At 30.9% G+C, this 18120-nt stretch overlaps 1 protein-coding gene across 1 annotated transcript; it reads right to left on the minus strand.

The window, feature by feature from the left end:
- Positions 1–5473: 5473 nt before the first annotated feature.
- LOC114308672 (endoglucanase 8-like) lies at positions 5474–12221 on the minus strand. The gene is made up of 7 exons (XM_082885088.1): positions 12054–12221; positions 9106–9513; positions 8064–8156; positions 7369–7551; positions 7210–7306; positions 6464–6633; positions 5474–5815 (listed from the first exon to the last, which is right to left on the minus strand). Exons 1-7 carry the CDS (start codon positions 12219–12221, stop codon positions 5474–5476), a joined length of 1461 nt encoding a protein of 486 aa, XP_082741214.1.
- Positions 12222–18120: the final 5899 nt, after the last annotated feature.

An 18120-nucleotide genomic window follows, 5' to 3' on the forward strand; every position in this document is an offset into this window, starting at 1 on the left:
TTGACATGTTAACATGCACATTGATAGGAGTGTAAAATTAGCCCGCGCCCCGTGGCTGCCCGAAACTCGCCCACGGCCCGTGGGTGGCCCGGGGCCGGCCCGGCCCGGCCTGTTGACAATGTGAATATTCACATTGACATGTTAACATTCACATTGATAAGTGTGTACAATTGGCCCGTGACCCGTTACCCGTGTGCAGCCCGAAGCCTGACCTCAGGCCGGGGCGGGCCCGGCTCGTTGGCAATGTGAATATTCACATTGACATGTTAACATTCACATTGATAGGAGTGTAAAATTGGCCCGCAGCCCGTGGGCGGCTCGAAGCCTGATCGCAGCCCGAGGCGGGCTTGGCCCGACCCGTGACAATGTGAATATTCACATTGACATGTTAACATTAACATTGATAGGAATGTAAAATTTGTCCGCTGCCCGAAGCTCGCCCGCGTCCTGGGGTAGGCCCGGACCCAAACCCGGGCTGCCCGTAGGACGCGAGTCAATTTTACACTCTTATCAATGTGAATGTTAACATGTCAATGTGAATATTCACATTGTAAATAGGCCGGGCCCGGCCCGCCTCGGGCCGCCCACGGGCCGTGGGCGTATTTCGGGCAGCCACGGGGCACGGGCTAATGTTACACTCTTATCAATTTGAATGTTAATATGTCAATGTGAATATTCACGTTGTCAACGGGCCGAGCCCATCCCGGCTCGGGGCCGGGCTTCGGGCTGCTCACGGGTCACGGGCCAATTTTACACTCTTATCAATGTTAATGTTAATATGTCAATGTAAATATTCACATTGTCAACGAGCCAGGCTGGGCCCGCCCTGGACAGCGGGCGGGTTTCGGGCCGCCCACGGGCCACGGGCCAATTTTACACTCCTATCAATGTAAATGTTAATATGTCAATATGAATATTCAGATTGTCAACGGGCCGGACTGGGCACGCCCCGCGCTACCCACGGGCTTTGTGCCGCCTATAGGACGCGAGTCAATTTTACACTCTTATCAATGTGAATGTTAACATGTCAATGTGAATATTCACATTATCAACAGGCCGGGCCGGGCCCACCCCGGGCCGCCCACGGGCCGTGGGCTAGTTTCGAGCAGGCACGGGGCGCGGGCTAATTTTATACTCTTATCAATGTGAATGTTAACATGTCAATGTGAATATTCACACTATCAACGGGTCGGACCGGGCCCACCCAGGGCAGCCCACGAGTCGCGGGCGGGTTTTGGGCCGGCCACAGGCCGCGGGCTAATTTTACGCTCCTATCAATGTGAATGTTAACATATCAATATGAATATTCACATTGTCAACGGGCCGGGCCGGACCGGGCCCGCCCCGACCTGGGCCCGGGCTTCGTGCAGCCCACGGGTCATGGGCCAATTTTACACTCTTGTCAATGTTATTGTTAATGTTAATATGTCAATGTGAATATTCACATTGTGAACGGGCCGGTCCGGGCCTGCCCCGGGCGGCGGGCTGGTTTCGGGCCGCCCACGGGCCGCAGGCCAATTTTACACTCCTATCAATGTGAATGTTAACTTGTCAATGTGAATATTCATATTATCAACAGGCCGAGCCGGGCCTATTTTTTTGGCCCATGGGCCGGCCCGGCCCGGCCCGACTCGAATTTTTCCGGGCACCCACGAGGATCGACATGGGTCGGGCCCCTACACATTGACGATATGAACATTTACGTTGACGGTGTGAACATTCACATTAAGGGTATTTTGGTAATTATGTCACCCATAGGACTTATTGAAATATAAGAAAATAATGTGAACTAAATGGAACATAAGTAGATGAAAAGGGTATTTTGGTCTTCTTATCTCAAATTGGACCTAATGGAATAGTCAAAAAGAATATGGGTTGGATGGAATAAAACTCTTAGAAAATGGATTTATCAAAAAAGCTCCCCTTTTTTTTTATTCAAAAACTATTTAATTTGATTTTTTTTAAAAATGAAAAAAATTAAGCTTTATATTTTCTACACAAAAATACCAAATATCAACCCTTGCCATTTGATTAAAGGATTTCCAAATTGAAAACACAATAGAATATCTAAACTCTTTTTTCAATTGAAAATACAAACAGAATATCTAAACAAATTGAAAACTCAAACTCTTACAAATAATTAGGGCTGCTTACGGTTTGGCGGTTCGGTTGCAGCCAAAGAAACTTCATATCTGCCATCCATCCAAAATTAGGCGAATTGAAAAAAATCAATCCACAACCGTTCGATTATCATCATGTATCTGTCTAAAATGCAGCGGATCGGTTCGATTCGGTCAACTTGGACGGATTAGAATATCCGCTACTCACCCCTAATTCACCTTATCAAATTTGGTCAGTAACACCATTATTCTACAATATACTCTATTTTTCTTCATTAGATTGTTTTTAATTTTAGGGCAAATTACCTATACCTCCCTTGAGGTTTAATGAAATTATAGATTCTCCCCTGAGGTTTCAAAAATTACATCTCGCCCAATCACAATTAACGTTGTTAACAGATATCTTAAATTGACTAAAATGTTCTTTTGACAAATAAGGGCAAATTACCTACACCCCTTGACGTGTAGCTAAATTACAAATTCTCCCATGAAGTTTAGCTAAAGTACAGATTCCCCCTGAGGTTTAGCTAAATTATTATTTTTAAATAAGTTGTGAAATGCAAAATTAAAATAGAAAAACACTTATCAAATTACAAAAAATTAAAGTTTTAGATACCAAAATTTAGAGACAAAATTAATTTTATGGGACCAAATATTTTTGTTGTGAAAAATGTCGTTATTATATTTTCATCAACGAAAATTGAACATTAGTGATTACTTATTATGTTTTTGGTATCAAATTTTTTGTATAAAAAAATAAACTATTTTGAGACCAAATTATTTTGAGTCTATTTATTATTGAAATTTTCAAAATTTTATTGCTAAAAACCTTATTTTTGACTTTTCAGGATGACTTTTAGCAACTATCATCACAACGATAGAAATTAGTCTCTAAATGTCTTTTGCAACAAAATTTTCACTTTTAGAGATTAAAAAAAAAATTGGTCTCTAAAACTCTTATATGTTGTAGTATCAGATGGTGAAAATATCATAAAATTAACAAATAATTAAATAAGTTAAAAACACAAAAAATTACCTGTCAAAAAATTCTTAGAATATGTTTGGTTTTATTTTTAGAAATTTTTTTAAAAAGATTAAAAATTAATTTGGTTAAGAAATAAAAAATAAAAATTAAAAATTATTTTTATATAATATTATCTTTTGAGTGATTATGAATAACTTTTACAAATTAAATATATTTTTTCATATTTATTTTTATTAAATTAGTTTTTTTTTTTTTTTAAATTTTAAATTTTTTTTCTAAACAACAAATCAAACATGGTTCCAAAAACTTAATTTTATTTTTCTATCTAACATAATTCTTTTGTAAATTTTGTTGATTTATTAAAGGGATTTCAACAAAGGCAATATCGTCCATTAACTTACATTTTGGTGATATTAACTAACCATTCTTAATGTTTAGTTAACGGTAAAAGTAACATTGTTATATAAATATAAATCTCGAGAGTGAGATATAATTTCTAAAATTTTAAAGAAAATTTATAATTTAGCTAAATCTCAAAGAATGTGCAGGTAATTTGCCTTTGATTTTAATTTTCCTTCGTCTTTGTCCATTCTTTTATAATAATGTCCGTGCCACTCCTTCTTTCTTAAAGAAAGCAAAGAAAAGTGGATTTGGAGCACGTGATGGGCAAACATACGCACCTTAGGTAAAAAGTATGACTGTGTTTGGTTATGTGTTTCAAATACATTTTCGCTCACTAATTTGAATATAGTATTTGTTTTAAGTTTTCAATTTATAATTCCATACTTACTTCTAAAAATTCTTTTTCAGGAGGGAAAATTTGGCTAATCCGATCGTCTTCCTACACGTCCGGCTGATTGACCAGAATAGTGTTCGTGTTTTTTTTGCACATGTTATTTTTATATTGTAAATAAAAAATATTTTCAGAATTTTTTAATTCTTATGAGTTTTGAATAGAATTTTGGATTGTGTGTTTAGTTATGAGTTGTAAGTTCTTAAATCAAATAACTTTTTTAATTTCAAAAATTCAAAACTTTCTCCAAAACTCAATTCAAACTCATAACCAAACAAAATTTTCACACTCAAATCATAATTCCAAAACTCACAAACTCAAAATACAACTCTATTATCCAATCATATTTAGAAAACTTTATCAAGCGCTACCTATATTTTTTTCACAAAATGTATTGATTTGTTTTTTATAGAAAAAATATATATTTTTTTTTCTCACAAAATGTATAACTTCTCTCATAAAAAGTAAAATTTTAATTAGGATGTGGCTCCTCTCCAGTTCAATACTGTTGGGTTATTTTGGGCCTTAATTTGGACCCATTTGATAATCCAAACGGTTCAATGTGTAGAGTCCGTCGAGTACATAATTTCTGCAAAAAATTAAGGTGATCGGATATCAATGACCATTTGATCAGATCACATTTCTATAACAATTTATTTTGAAAATTATACTTGTCGTTGATGGAAATGTAATATAATGAAATGTGTATCAATATCCAATCAACATGATTTTTTGTAGGAATGATGTACTCACCGAGTTTTATACATTGAACGGTTTAGATTATCGAGATGAGCCTGACATAGGGCCCACTATAGCTAAACAATATTGTCTAGTCCGATAACGAACTGGAGAGGAGCTAGTTCCTTTTAGTTATACATAATTTTTTGGTGCACATCATAATTTCAAAATTCATAACTTTCATCACAAAAATAGTAACTTTCATGTCACAAAATGTATATATTCTCTCAAAAAAAGTATTAACTTTTCGTATAATGTGCAAGTACACATTGTAACATCTCTCGTAATTTTTCAGAATACCATTATATTAAAATTATATTTCTTGGAATATAGAAAAGTTAATGAAGTCATGATTTGTCTAATATTTTTTGGGTTTTTATTTATTTTTTTAGGTTGAAGAAATAGGTAATTAATGATGTTACGGTACACATCACTTATGTTGCTTCTCTGATCTTGTAGCATTATATTAATCTTATGATAGTATTTCATACGAATAACTTATTGCTGTGTTATTGTAGATTAATCATAAAGTTGATTAATGAAATAAAACAGTTAGATAAAACCTCAATATACCTCATTCAGACATTGTAAAATTGGGTACACCTCTTTTTTAGCAGGGGTCATATGTATTTATGATTAGTGGAAGGTACCATACGATAGTGCCATGTGATATAAATTAGTCATATCTAAAATAAATGTGGTCCATAAAAATAGTATATATTCTTAAAATAAATTTCCTTGCTTTGTGGTATTATTGATATAGATTGACTCTGTAAAAATCAACCTAATGATATTCAAGATTACATTGATAGATCCGGTTGTGAGAAACACAATCCGCTAACCAATTTCCACTCTCCCCATAACCGATTTGAAATATGCTAAAATACCAACAACTGGTGCATTTATATACGTGGTCGGCTCAGAGTGTACAAAATCAGCTCGAGAATCGTTATATGAATCATTGATATCAGGGCCTCCAACAATAGCACCTATTAGCAAGTTGGGATTAGGTTGGTTGCTTGCAAAATATGACCTTCCCTCATCACAGTTGATGTGCTCCGGATGTTGATCAATGGAAGGTAATGAGGATCCCCTCTGATGGATATACCTAGGGAACTTGTTGCCATATCCCACCATGTATGACATACCTGACGGGTTGTTCCCCAATATATAATCCACCTGCATCAACACATATATTAACTTTGGTAAGCTTTTTATGTTGGAAAATTATTTAGTTCTTGCATAGCATCATTGCAACATGAATACGTAGAAGAAAATGAATGAAACTGCTTTTATCTTTTACCCTGACCAAAAATTATATGAATTTCTTGTATGAATACTCAAAATTATTAAACTGGGCTAATGGGATTTTTTTAAAATGTGAGCAACATAGGTAAAACTAACAAAATTTTGAAAAGGTCATCAGAAGATTATATGAATTTTGTGGGTTAAGATGCTACCTTCTTTTATAAATTCTAAAAATTGTATGGAGACTTAGTGAGTTGTTTTTTTTTTTTTTTTTTATGTAGTCTAGGAGTTCGTAGTTCTACCTGGACTATCTTATAACTACTAATCTCATTGATTCATGAGTATAATTTTTTATTTATATTTATTTTGATCATCGAAAGTCAATTGTGTGTTAAGTTGGTGCCCTAAAGCCTGTATTGTGTGAATGATAATACAATTCTACCACAAACACAATAATCAGTCACATAATTAGACAAAAAACATAAATAATAAATAAACAAGATTTAACAAAATTTGTTTGTGTTTTAAAAAAATTTATCCATCCATATACATTCTCATAGAGTGGCATTGGATACATACTTGGCCTTTCGCAACTTGAATGAGCCTAGATGGATTGACAGCAACATTATCACAATGAACAATAGATATATTGCCATGACCATACAAATAGCGAGAGTAGACGATTAGAAGAAAGGACAGAGCTGTTGCATGTTGCATATTGCTTCCTCCTTGTTTGAACAGAAGTCCACCTATATTACACATATGTTGTCATTCACAAAATATTAAGATAAAAATTCAAAAAACATTTTTCCATGCCATGTGTAATATTAGGTTGTGATGATGGCAATTTATTTGGAAATTTTTTTTATCATTGAATGACTAGGAAGACCCTTTTTTTTTTTTTTTTAAATCTGTATTGACTCAACTGTCAAAACTGACAACTTCATAGTGGCCTAAGCCTTTAGTCCAAATTTATCATTTTATGTATATAATTCACGATTGTCATTTTTTAAAAGACTGTATAGACATTTTTTAGCTTTAAATAATAAATAAATTCAATTTTGGCTAGGTTTGTCTCAAAAGCTTCTTTTTGTTTCTAAAATCTAAATTTGAGCTTAACACAAATTTATTATTTCCAATATATATTAATAATTTTAATATTTTCTTACCTGATTAGCAATGAATTGCCTTTAAAGATTGTTTTCGAGTAGAATCAAAATTGCCCTTTTTATATATATGGATGTAACCCTTTGGGCCATTCATTAAATTTTGCAGAACTAATCCTAAAAAATTAATCTACTTAATAATATAGAAAACATACGTACCTGGAGAATATGTTACGCTTTTGGTCGGTGATTCAGGCATTACACTGCATACAAACTTGTCTGCGTTTGGACGAAATAGACTGGAATCTAACACAAACTGTAAACACAAATAAATAAGAAAGTAAATCAGATTAATCAAAAAATCTTAATTTTGCATACATAAAATGAGTGCATTGACATAATTACCTTAGAAAGAAGTATATTGATTCCAGCGTGTTTAGCATCCCATCCAAATTCAGCAAAAACAGAGTCTACACTATGTATGTTCCGAGTAACATAATTCCAATAGTAAGTTGCTTTAGTGGCTTTGTGTAACCATGCTGCTGCCCATATCAATTCATCCTGTGTTACACATTCTACTTCTTTTAGTAATTAGTCAATTCATAAATGAAAACTTTTCTAATTTTCTAATTTTTTTTTTTCAATCATATACAAATTTCATGGGATAAATTACACCAGTAATCCCTACATTTTGCCCTTACTTTTCAATTTTGTGTCAATTTAGTATAATTGATAACGTCGGTCAGGGTTTTTGGCAAAAAATTGTCACTAAGATGCTTAATGTTGACTTATTTTTTAGTTGAGTAAGTTTATAATTTTATCTTCAAAAACAAAAGGCATACTATTCATGTGTGCATTTTTCATTAAAAAAAAATGTTAATGGCTGTAGTCAATTGGACCAAATAGAGACAAAATAAAAAAAATTCAAGATTAAAATCTAGTTAGTTGAAATTATATAAATCAAAATGACACAATAATCAAAATATAGAGACTTGTGATGTAATTTACCCAATTTCTTACTATTTGTATCCATGCATTTTTTGAAACTTTGTAGGATTTTTGCTAATGCTTACCTGATAGCCATTGCCACTACAATAAAATGGGCACACTGCTGGCCCAAGACCGTCCTTGTAAGATCCTCGAAACTTATCTGCAAATAAAAAAACCTTTTCCCCATACAAAGTTAATAGTATTATCAAATTATATACATTGTTCAGCGTCTCTTCAGTTAGAAGTGAGGAATCCCATCCAATTTGGCTTTGGCAGACCTATAGGCGATTCGACGACAAGACCATATAAACTCTCAATTTATTAAAATTTTTTAAAAATTCTATGGTGGAAAGTCTAAAAGCTTTTTAAAAACTTAGTTATAAAATGTTTGTCTCATTTTCATACTTATGGCTATTTTGGTAATAATCTAAAATAGTTAAAAAGTCATTACAAAAAAATTAATTCTTCTTTTTATTTTTTTACATGTTTTTTTTATAAAAAATTAAAAGGTCAACTAAAATAATCAATTTTCAAAACAACCCTTCGTCTAAGATCTCCAAAAATCTTGAGCTGATAATGGGTAGACCCATCGTTAAACTCAAATTGATAATTTGATTTTTTTTTTTTAAATTTCATTAAATTCAAATTGATTCACTATGTATGTTGACATTATTTCACCATTTTGCCTTTCAAAAAAAAAAAAACAAATATGATAATATTCGCTACAATTATTGTACTGATTTGATTATTTCATAAATAATTTACATAAATTTTTTTTTATTTATAAAATAAACGATTTATCTTATCAAAAGGGCCCAATCATCAATGAACTTCTAAGCTAAACTTAACAATTTAATCTTCTCCTTAACTAAAGAGAAGCTAAACCCATTTATCTATTACTATTCATAATTAAACACTAGCGGGTGACACACGCAATGCGTATACAATTTAGATAAGTAAGAATAACAATGAATAAATATTATAATATATAAATTGTTTAAATGATAAATGTGTTCTTAATAAAATTCAAGATTTGGTTTTAAACCAAAACCTTACTTGTGTTATAAAAATCTGCCATGTGATATGAGAAGAAAATTTGGAGATTTAAACACCAAGATTCATTACCCTGGAAGCCCTCCGAAGAAGCAATTTGGAGTAGCGACGATCAAAACCATAAAACACCATGGAAGAGGCAGCCAGAGCAGCTGCAATCTCTGCGGAAACTTCCGAGCCGGGTTTGTTCTCCGTCACGGCATAGGTTGTTCGAGGGGTGTCCATGTCTTCGGGCCTTTCCCAGCATTTGTGATCGCCGTAGGGATCGCCCACCTGAGCGTACACAACTCCGGGGACGCTGGTGGCTTTGAGGAAGTAGTCAGTTGCCCATCTAATGGCCTCGTAAGCGTGTTGTAAGTCAGAGCCCATGAACTCGCCGAACTCAAGAACTCCCCAAGCCAGCATGGTGGTTGTGTATGCCATTGGAAAGTGGAACTTCACATTGTCTCCGGCGTCGTAGTAACCACCCACCAAATCCACCTGAGGGGAATCATCACAAATACTTTGCTCCTTAGCTTACTTAAATGGTAGTACAAACTAACAAATTTTATTTTTACCCACCCACAAAAAAAATATATATATATATATATATATAAATGATGCAAACTTTTTTTTTTTTTTTTTTTTTTTTTTTTTTTTTTTTGCTGTGAGTGGAGATTATTTGTGAAATAATCCAATTGATTCAATAAATAATCAGGTTAATTTAGGATATTTATTTGTAAAAAAATAAAATGATAAATATTAGGATAAATTACAAATATATTTTTGAGATTTATTTAACATACGAATTGTCACATGTGGTTTGAAAAATTATAAATATTTTTTTGTCAAATTTTTTTTATTTAACATAATTAATTAAAAAAATAAAACTTTTAATTGTTCTCCCACATAATAAAAAAATTACATGAATTATTAATTAAAATAAATTTTTGATATCATTAAAAATTATTAATTGACTTGATAATTTATTAATAAAATAAGTTGTTTATTGTAAAATTAAAAACTTCAAATAGTGAGATGTAATTTTCAGAATTACGAGAACAATTTATACTTTAAACAAACCTTAAGATATATTAATAATTTATCCTAAATATTATTTAAAAACTAAACTATCTATTTTTTGATAAACAAATACAATAAATTTACATGATTATGATTATTTAATATGATTTTTATTTTTATTTTTATGAATAATATAAACAATGTGATTTAAAAAATAAATAATTTTAATTATTTTAGTGAGATCCACCGTGACTAAACAACATGATTTGAGAGAATCTGATTCCATAATAATATTATAATAATATCATTCCATGAAAGTAATAAGGGTCTGTTTGTTTGAACGGATTTTGGAGGGGGACTAGACACCATGTCTATTGGATCATGGAAATTATTGTTTGATTGTAAATTCGTAGGCCGGATTAGGCGTATGGATAAACTATCAATCCCATATATGTGAGACTATTGTATCCTGTATGAGATAGAATTGGTGGGATAACTATCTCATGAGATTAAATGATAAAATGATATATTTGCCCTCCAAGTATTTGATTTAATTATGTATTATATTTAATAAATTTAAATAAAATTTAAATGTCTCAATTTAAAAATAAAATAATTTTATTTAATTTTTATTGATGTTTCATTTATTTAATTTTTAAAATAAATTTTTATTGATATTTTATTTAATTTCATTATTTAAATTTTTATTGTGTTTTATTTAATAATTATTATTTTTAAAAATAAATTTATTAAAAATTTTATTTAAAAAATAACACAAAATTTTATTGATATTTTATTTATTTAATTTTTAAAATATAAATTTATTTAATTTAAAAAAAATAAAATAAATTTTTATTTAATCTAGTTGTAAAAAATTAAAATATTAAAGACATGTTAACTATTGATATTATTTTGTAAACAATTTAAAAGGGCAAAATTATCTTTTGAACATTTATCATTCTTTAGAATATCTCAAACAAACATAAGATTCAATGGAATAATAATTTCCTTACATTTAATCCCGTGACTAAACAAACTAAGAATAGACATCTTATCCAATCAAATAGTCTAGGAACTATATATCTTAGGATTAAAAATATGATGGATTATAATCCTCCATTATTCAGTCCGTCCAAACAAGCATGACCTAAAGGTATATTTGTTTTGACGGACTGGATATGGTGTATTGTAATTCACCGGACTATTAGTCCTGCGATATATAGTCTCTGGGTTATTTTTTTAGAAATGATGGGTAGATGTCTAGATTGGACTATTTTATTGAAGAGTAATGCTAGAGACCCCAAAAATTCTACCAAAAATTTTACCAAATGTCTCACATGGGTGTAGGACCCACACAATGTGGGTCCCATGTGGGTCCCACACCCATGTGAGACATTTGGTAAAACTTTTGGTAGAATTTTTGGAGCCTCTAGCATTTTTGTTTATTGAATTCTATATTTGTTTAGTTATGGAATTAAATATCTAGATTGGACTATTCTATTAAATCGTATATGTATCCTATTTTATTTGTTTTTTTACTAGAATTTTTTTAAAATTAAATAAATAGAACATCAACAAAAATTATATAAATTTATTTTAATTTTTAGTTGAGATTTTTAGATTTTATTTTATTTTACTAAGTATAATTAATATAACAAACTCTTTGTTTTAGCAAATTGCACACAAAAACACTCACTAGTGGTTCCCCGGTCAACTAGTTAGTCAACCAGCCTAAACTATAATTCTATATTATGAGTTATCTTGAGTTTTGTATCCCACATCTTGAGAGAGAACAATCCAACATATTTGAAACTAATAGTTCACATCGATTATTAATTAAATGCAAAAATTTTAAATAAAATAATAAACTATTCTATCTGCCGAACATAGAATCATATCCCAAGACTAAATCCTGCCAAACAAACGTGCTGTAAGTGAGTAACCCATTGCTTCAAAACAATTACTAATATTTTTTTAACATGGGAACGAACATGAGAGAGAGAGAGAGAGAGAGTTACATGAAGATCAAAGCCATCAAGAAGAGCAGAGTCCTTTCGCCAAGTAATGCGCTGAGAAGGGGGTAACTTGCCAGACCTTTGGCCTTCAAAGAACAAAAGGCTCTTTGTCAATGCTTCCCCATAATCATGTGAATTTGCTACATTCACTACCATCATCATCACATTCATAAACACCACCAACAACATTCTCACTACTTTCCTCGTTCTCATCACCATTATCATCTATGCTTTCAATTCAATATCACCTTACACACACACACACACACACACACACATATATATGTATATATGGTACGTTGGAAAATATTATGCTAAAGAAAGAAATAACATAATAACCATAAAAAAAAATATCATAACAAGTACAATATGAATTATAATTAAAATAATATCATAACTAAAGAAGAAAATTAGTCATAATTAAAGAAAAAAATAACATAATTAAAAATATATATGGTAAAGAAGGCATATATTAGATAAAAGTTAATATGAACATGTATTCTTCTGAATCACTTTGCATACACTTCTCTCTCTCTCTTGTTTATGGGGAGGGGAGGGAGATGGATAGTTCACACAAAGATGGAGGCGAGGCGGTGTCAGAAGTGTGTTTGGTGTATTTGGCTTAATTCATTTGATTTTTTGTTCGGATGATGTTAGGAATATTAATTTTTTTATTAAATAAATAATCAAATGTCTCACATAAGTGTGAGATTTATATTTTGCAAACCCCACACCCATGTAATATATTTAATCATTTATTTGGTATAAAATTTAGGGCCTATAACATTTTCCTTTTTGCTTCATGTGTTCACAAGGGTTACTCAAAGGTCCATATTTTTTACTTACCCTATACACTTCTTTATTTTGGAGAAATTATTCAATACTCGTTGATCAATACTTTTTTCTACTTACAAGTTGACATTTAATTTTATCTTCTAAAATTGTAAAACAAAAGTGGTGAACCCTGTGATTTAGAACAATAATAACTCTTTATTTGAAATACCACCTAGACTTGCTTCAAGAGCATTGAATAATTTCTCTTTTATTACAAAGAGGCATTTTGGAAAGTTAATTAGAGCACCTCCACTCGATACTTCAAATATGATGTGACACTTTAATGGTCACATTTTGAAATAAGTAAACAGCCAACTGTTTTTTAGCATTTTTGTATTTGGGGAGATAGAATAAGCCAACTAGTGAAATTACCGAAATATTCTCACTTCTTTTTGTATGGTAATTTGGAAAATGTTAGTGGAGGGTAAAATGGTAATTTCAAAAATGTGCATGAAATTAATATGAGAATTTTGTAATTTTTATAAAAGATGTGATATCATATTATAATAATTTCCAAAAGGCAAAAAAACTATTTATTTAATACTTCCCAAATGTATTTGTGAAAAAATCAAAAAAACAAAAAAAACAAAAAATTAAGCCAAAAAAATAAATAAATAAACTGCTTATTTTGTCTTTCAAAAGACCCTCGAGCAATGACGATGTACAAATAAAAAAGGGATTTTTTTAAGGAAAATGAGTGGGAGCACTAATTAGTGTTATTACTAATGATGTGGCAGTAGGCCTCACCATAAATGATTTGAAGTTTTGGCCTTGGTGTTGTATTTTTTTCTTTTTTTATTGAGTACCATGTCATTAGTAGTCTTTTTAGAGTTCAAAATTAATGGTCTCTATCATTGTTGTTTTTTTTAATGCATCAAATGAACTTAATTATAACACACACACACCCAAACTTCCCGAGGTGGGAAGCCAGCCCAACATCCTAGTCAGCAATTGTCTAGGTGAGGTTTTTTCGTGGGTCCGCCTTATTTCCTCATTCGCTAAAAATGAGGTTAATTAATCCAACTATCTTTTAAAGTAATAAAGACAATAAATATATGATTTGGTTAACGAGTGGAGCAATGTTATAAATATTAATTAGTGTATTAATTAATACACTAATTAGATAGAATATTAGGTAGGATCATATTAAGTGGTGGAAATATTATATGCATCAATTAGTATACTAATTAGTGTACTAATTGATGATGTGCCATAATTTAAGAGGTTTTTGGTATTTGTAATTTGTATAATGAGTGAGGTCAATAATAATATCATAACCAATGTTCGTACACTAGTTAGTACACTAATTGATGAATATAACACCACTGGATAAAACCACATATATATCTTGTATTTTAATTAGTGTGTTAATTAGTACACTAGTTAATGTATTTAGCATTACTCAGTAATGCTATAAATACTAATTACTCATTTAAGAATAAGTATTAACTTCCTTCACTACTATAGAAGTTGAAAAAACATTAAAGGTTTATTATGAAAGAATAATACTATATACACTAATTAGTATACTAACTAGCGTATCAATTGATTATATAACATAATTTAAGATATTTTTGGTATTTATAATTTATATAATGAGTGGGGTCAATAATAATGCCATAACTAATGTTGTTATATTAGTTAGTACACTAATTAGTGCATGTAGCACAACCGATTATGAAACGGTGGTGTTACATGCACCAATTGATATACTAATTAGTATACCAACCTACGTTATGACATTATTACTGACCACACCCATTATACAAATTACAAATACTCAAAACCTCTAAAATTATACCACATCATCTATTATTACATTAATTGATATACTAATTGGTGCATATAGCATTATTTATTATGAAATAATGTTTGTTTTATAGTTTGACTAAAATACCCTTTTGACATTTCTCTACATTTTTTTAACAATTTTTTAATTAATAACTTATTAAATCATATGGACAAGACTTTTTGAATAGTTATACAATGAAAAATTATGTCACGATTTATTTAATTAAATAAGTTCAACTTTTTTTTAAAATTTTTTCTTACATATTATGGAAGTTGCACCAAACAAATTTACATTTTATTTATAAAATTTTTAAGCTACTACAGAAATTTTAATTTTTTTATTTATAAATTTCACCAAATGAACTAACACTACAAGAATTTACACATTTGGCGACCACTTTTGCCGACCAAAAAAATTTTAGTCGCAAAAAAATGACATTTGGCGACCAAATATTAATTAGTCGCGAATGATCATTATTTTTGGTGACCAAATATTATTGGTCGCAGAAGGTTATATTTTGGCGACCAAAAAATGAGTTGGTCGCAGAAAGTGGTATATTTTTCCCGACTAACTACAAATTTAGTCGCGGAAGGTCACATATTTTTTGGCGACCAAATTTTTGGTCGCCAAAAATTTATTTTCAGCAACCAAAAAAAATTAGTCGCCAAATTTGTATTTTTAGCGACCAATATTTTAGTCGTCGTTGATTGAGATTTGGCGACTAAAAAAGTTTGTCGGCGAAGGTACTTTTTCTGCGACTAATTTGGTCTTTTGGTCGCCACAAGTTTGGGAGGGAAATTTGAACAACCAGGAGGGGGAAATGAAAATTTTTGGACACACCTAACATAAATACAATTAAAAAATATAATTTTTGTGATTTTTTTTAAAATTCACTAAATATCAAAAATTAAAAAAAAAACCAAAATTTAGTATATTTTTTGTATTTTTTAATTTTTTAAAATATTTTTTTACAAATATTTTACTTTTTAGATACATCTAAGTAAGGTGCATCTAAAAAAGTTTTAAAAAAAATAATTAAAATTTAAAAATATTAACTAAAAAAAACTCAATTTTTAAAAAATTAAATTCAGAAAACTGAAACCAAATAAACTCAAAAGTACTTATCAATGTTATATAATTTTATAAAGTATATGAATAATTTTTAATTTTAAAATATATTTAAAAAGAGTAGAAAGCTTGTTTTGGATGAGTAAAAACAATAATAATAATAAAATAGAAAGTTGAACTCAAACCAAACAAGACCTTGTTTTTTACCTTCCCTCCCAATTTCCCCTCTCAGTTTTTTTTTTTTTGCTGCTAGGTAAAACCCCTATTCTATCTCCACGATTTTCACCTTGCACAGCCATTCTCTCACGATTGGAAATTCTCTCCCTCTCACAATCGCACACTCGCATAGGTATTTGTCGACCGTCAGGTTTTCGCCATTTACCGTTGTTGTGCTACACCATCGCCTCTTCATTCTAGCTCAGGTAGATTTGTCCGCTCTTTGCTCTATATTCTATTTCTCTCTCTCTCTCTCAATTTGTTATCTGAATCTCTGTTCTATTTCCTTTGTACTTCCTTCGTTTCAGTTATTTTTTTCTTTGTCAAAGGTTCCTAGCATACACTACTACAAAAATAGTTAAAGATCACACTTTGACAAAAAAAAAGATCTCACTTTTATTGGAAGTGTGATAAAAAAAATTAGATTGATATTTTAATCACACTTAATTTGATTGAGTGTAATAATATTTATTTTTTATGTCACTTTTCAATTAAGTGTGATTATATATATATATATATTTTTAATCACACCTTCTAATCAAAGTGTGATTATATATACACTACTACTTTTTAATCACACTTTTTAAACAAGTGTGATTATATATATATTTTTTAATCACACATTCTAATTAAAGTGTGATTATTTATATATTTTTTAATCACGCCTTCTAATTAAAGTGTGATTATATATATACTACTACTTTTTAATCACACTTTTTAAATAGGTGTGATTATATAGATATTTTTTAACCACACATTCTAATTAAAGTGTGATTATTTATATATTTTTTAATCACACCTTCTAATTAAAGTGTGATTATATATATACTACTACTTTTTAATCACACTTTTTAAATAGGTGTGATTATATAGATATTTTTTAACCACACATTCTGATTAAAGTGTGATTATTTATATATTTTTTAATCACACCTTCTAATTAAAGTGTGATTATATATATACTACTACTTTTTAATCACACTTTTTAAATAGGTGTGATTATATAGATATTTTTTAACCACACATTCTAATTAAAGTGTGATTATATATACACTACTACTTTTTAATCACACTTTTTAAATAAGTGTGATTATATATATATTTTTTAATCACACATTTTAATTAAATTGTGATTATATATACATTACTACTTTTTAATCACACTCCCTAAATAGGTGTGATTGTATAAAATATTTCAATTTGATTTTTATATAAAATATACAATTCCCAAATCCGCGCCTCTATTCTACCCATGAGTGATAGAGATGACTCACTACTAGAAAATGAGGCTTTAGACACGAAACTTTTTTACCCATTTTTCATCTTTCTATCTCTCTGTCTCTGTCTCTCTTTTCTCTCTCTCTCTCACTCTCACTCATCACTCTTCTCTGTCTGTCTGTCTCTCTCTCTTTCTCTCTGTCTATCTCTCTCATCTCTCTCTGTCTCTGTTCTCGTTATCTCTCTCGCTCATCTCTCTCTGTCTCTCTCTCGTTTATCTCTTTTCGCTATTTTTTTCTCTCACCCTCTCTTTGTCTATATCTTTTCACCTATTTTTTCATCTTCCTCTCTCTCTTCTCTTTCTCTCTCTCACTCATCACTCTTTTCTTTCTGTCTATCTGTCTCTCTCTCTCTCTCTCTCTCTCTCTGTCTCTCACTCATCTATCTCTTCTCTCATCTCTTTTCTCTCTCTGTTTCTTTCGTTTATCTCTCTTCTCTCTATCTCTCTCATATTTCTCTGTCTCTCTCGCTCATCTCTCTTCTCTCTCTCTCTCTCGTTCATCTCTCTTCTCTCTATCTCTCTCTCGTTCATCTCTCTTCTCTCTCTATCTTTTTTCTGTCTCTCACTCTCTATCTTTTTGTCCCTCTCTCTCTCTTCTCTTTCTCTCACACTATGTTCGCGTTGCTCACTCTCTCCCTTCTGTCTTCTCTATTTACTGAGCTCCCTCTCGATTTATCTATCCACTACAAGAAAATGCACTTTTAGCGACCACTTTGTCTCTCTCTTGCTCATCACTCTGTCTTTGTCTCTCTCTCTCTCTCTCTCTCTCTCTCTCTCTTTCTCTCCTCTATCTGTCTCTCACTCATTTTTCTCTCTCTCACCACCCATCTCCTTTACCACCTTCACCACTACTGCAAACGCCATTCCACTACCACCATTAC

This window comes from Camellia sinensis, chromosome 8, assembly GCF_055761805.1.
Source record: "Camellia sinensis isolate YWXY chromosome 8, ASM5576180v1, whole genome shotgun sequence".
NCBI classification, from domain to species: domain Eukaryota; kingdom Viridiplantae; phylum Streptophyta; class Magnoliopsida; order Ericales; family Theaceae; genus Camellia; species Camellia sinensis.

Bases quoted from the DNA above. Each gene is read 5' to 3' on its own strand.
- LOC114308672 (XM_082885088.1), bottom strand. From the start codon at position 12,221: ATGAATGTGATGATGATGGTAGTGAATGTAGCAAATTCACATGATTAT. The intron at 7,552-8,063 runs GTAAGCATTAGC...TGTGTAACACAG, and splicing joins GTAGTGGCAATGGCTATCAG to GATGAATTGATATGGGCAGC. The intron at 6,634-7,209 runs GTACGTATGTTT...TGTGTAATATAG, and splicing joins AAGCGTAACATATTCTCCAG to GTGGACTTCTGTTCAAACAA.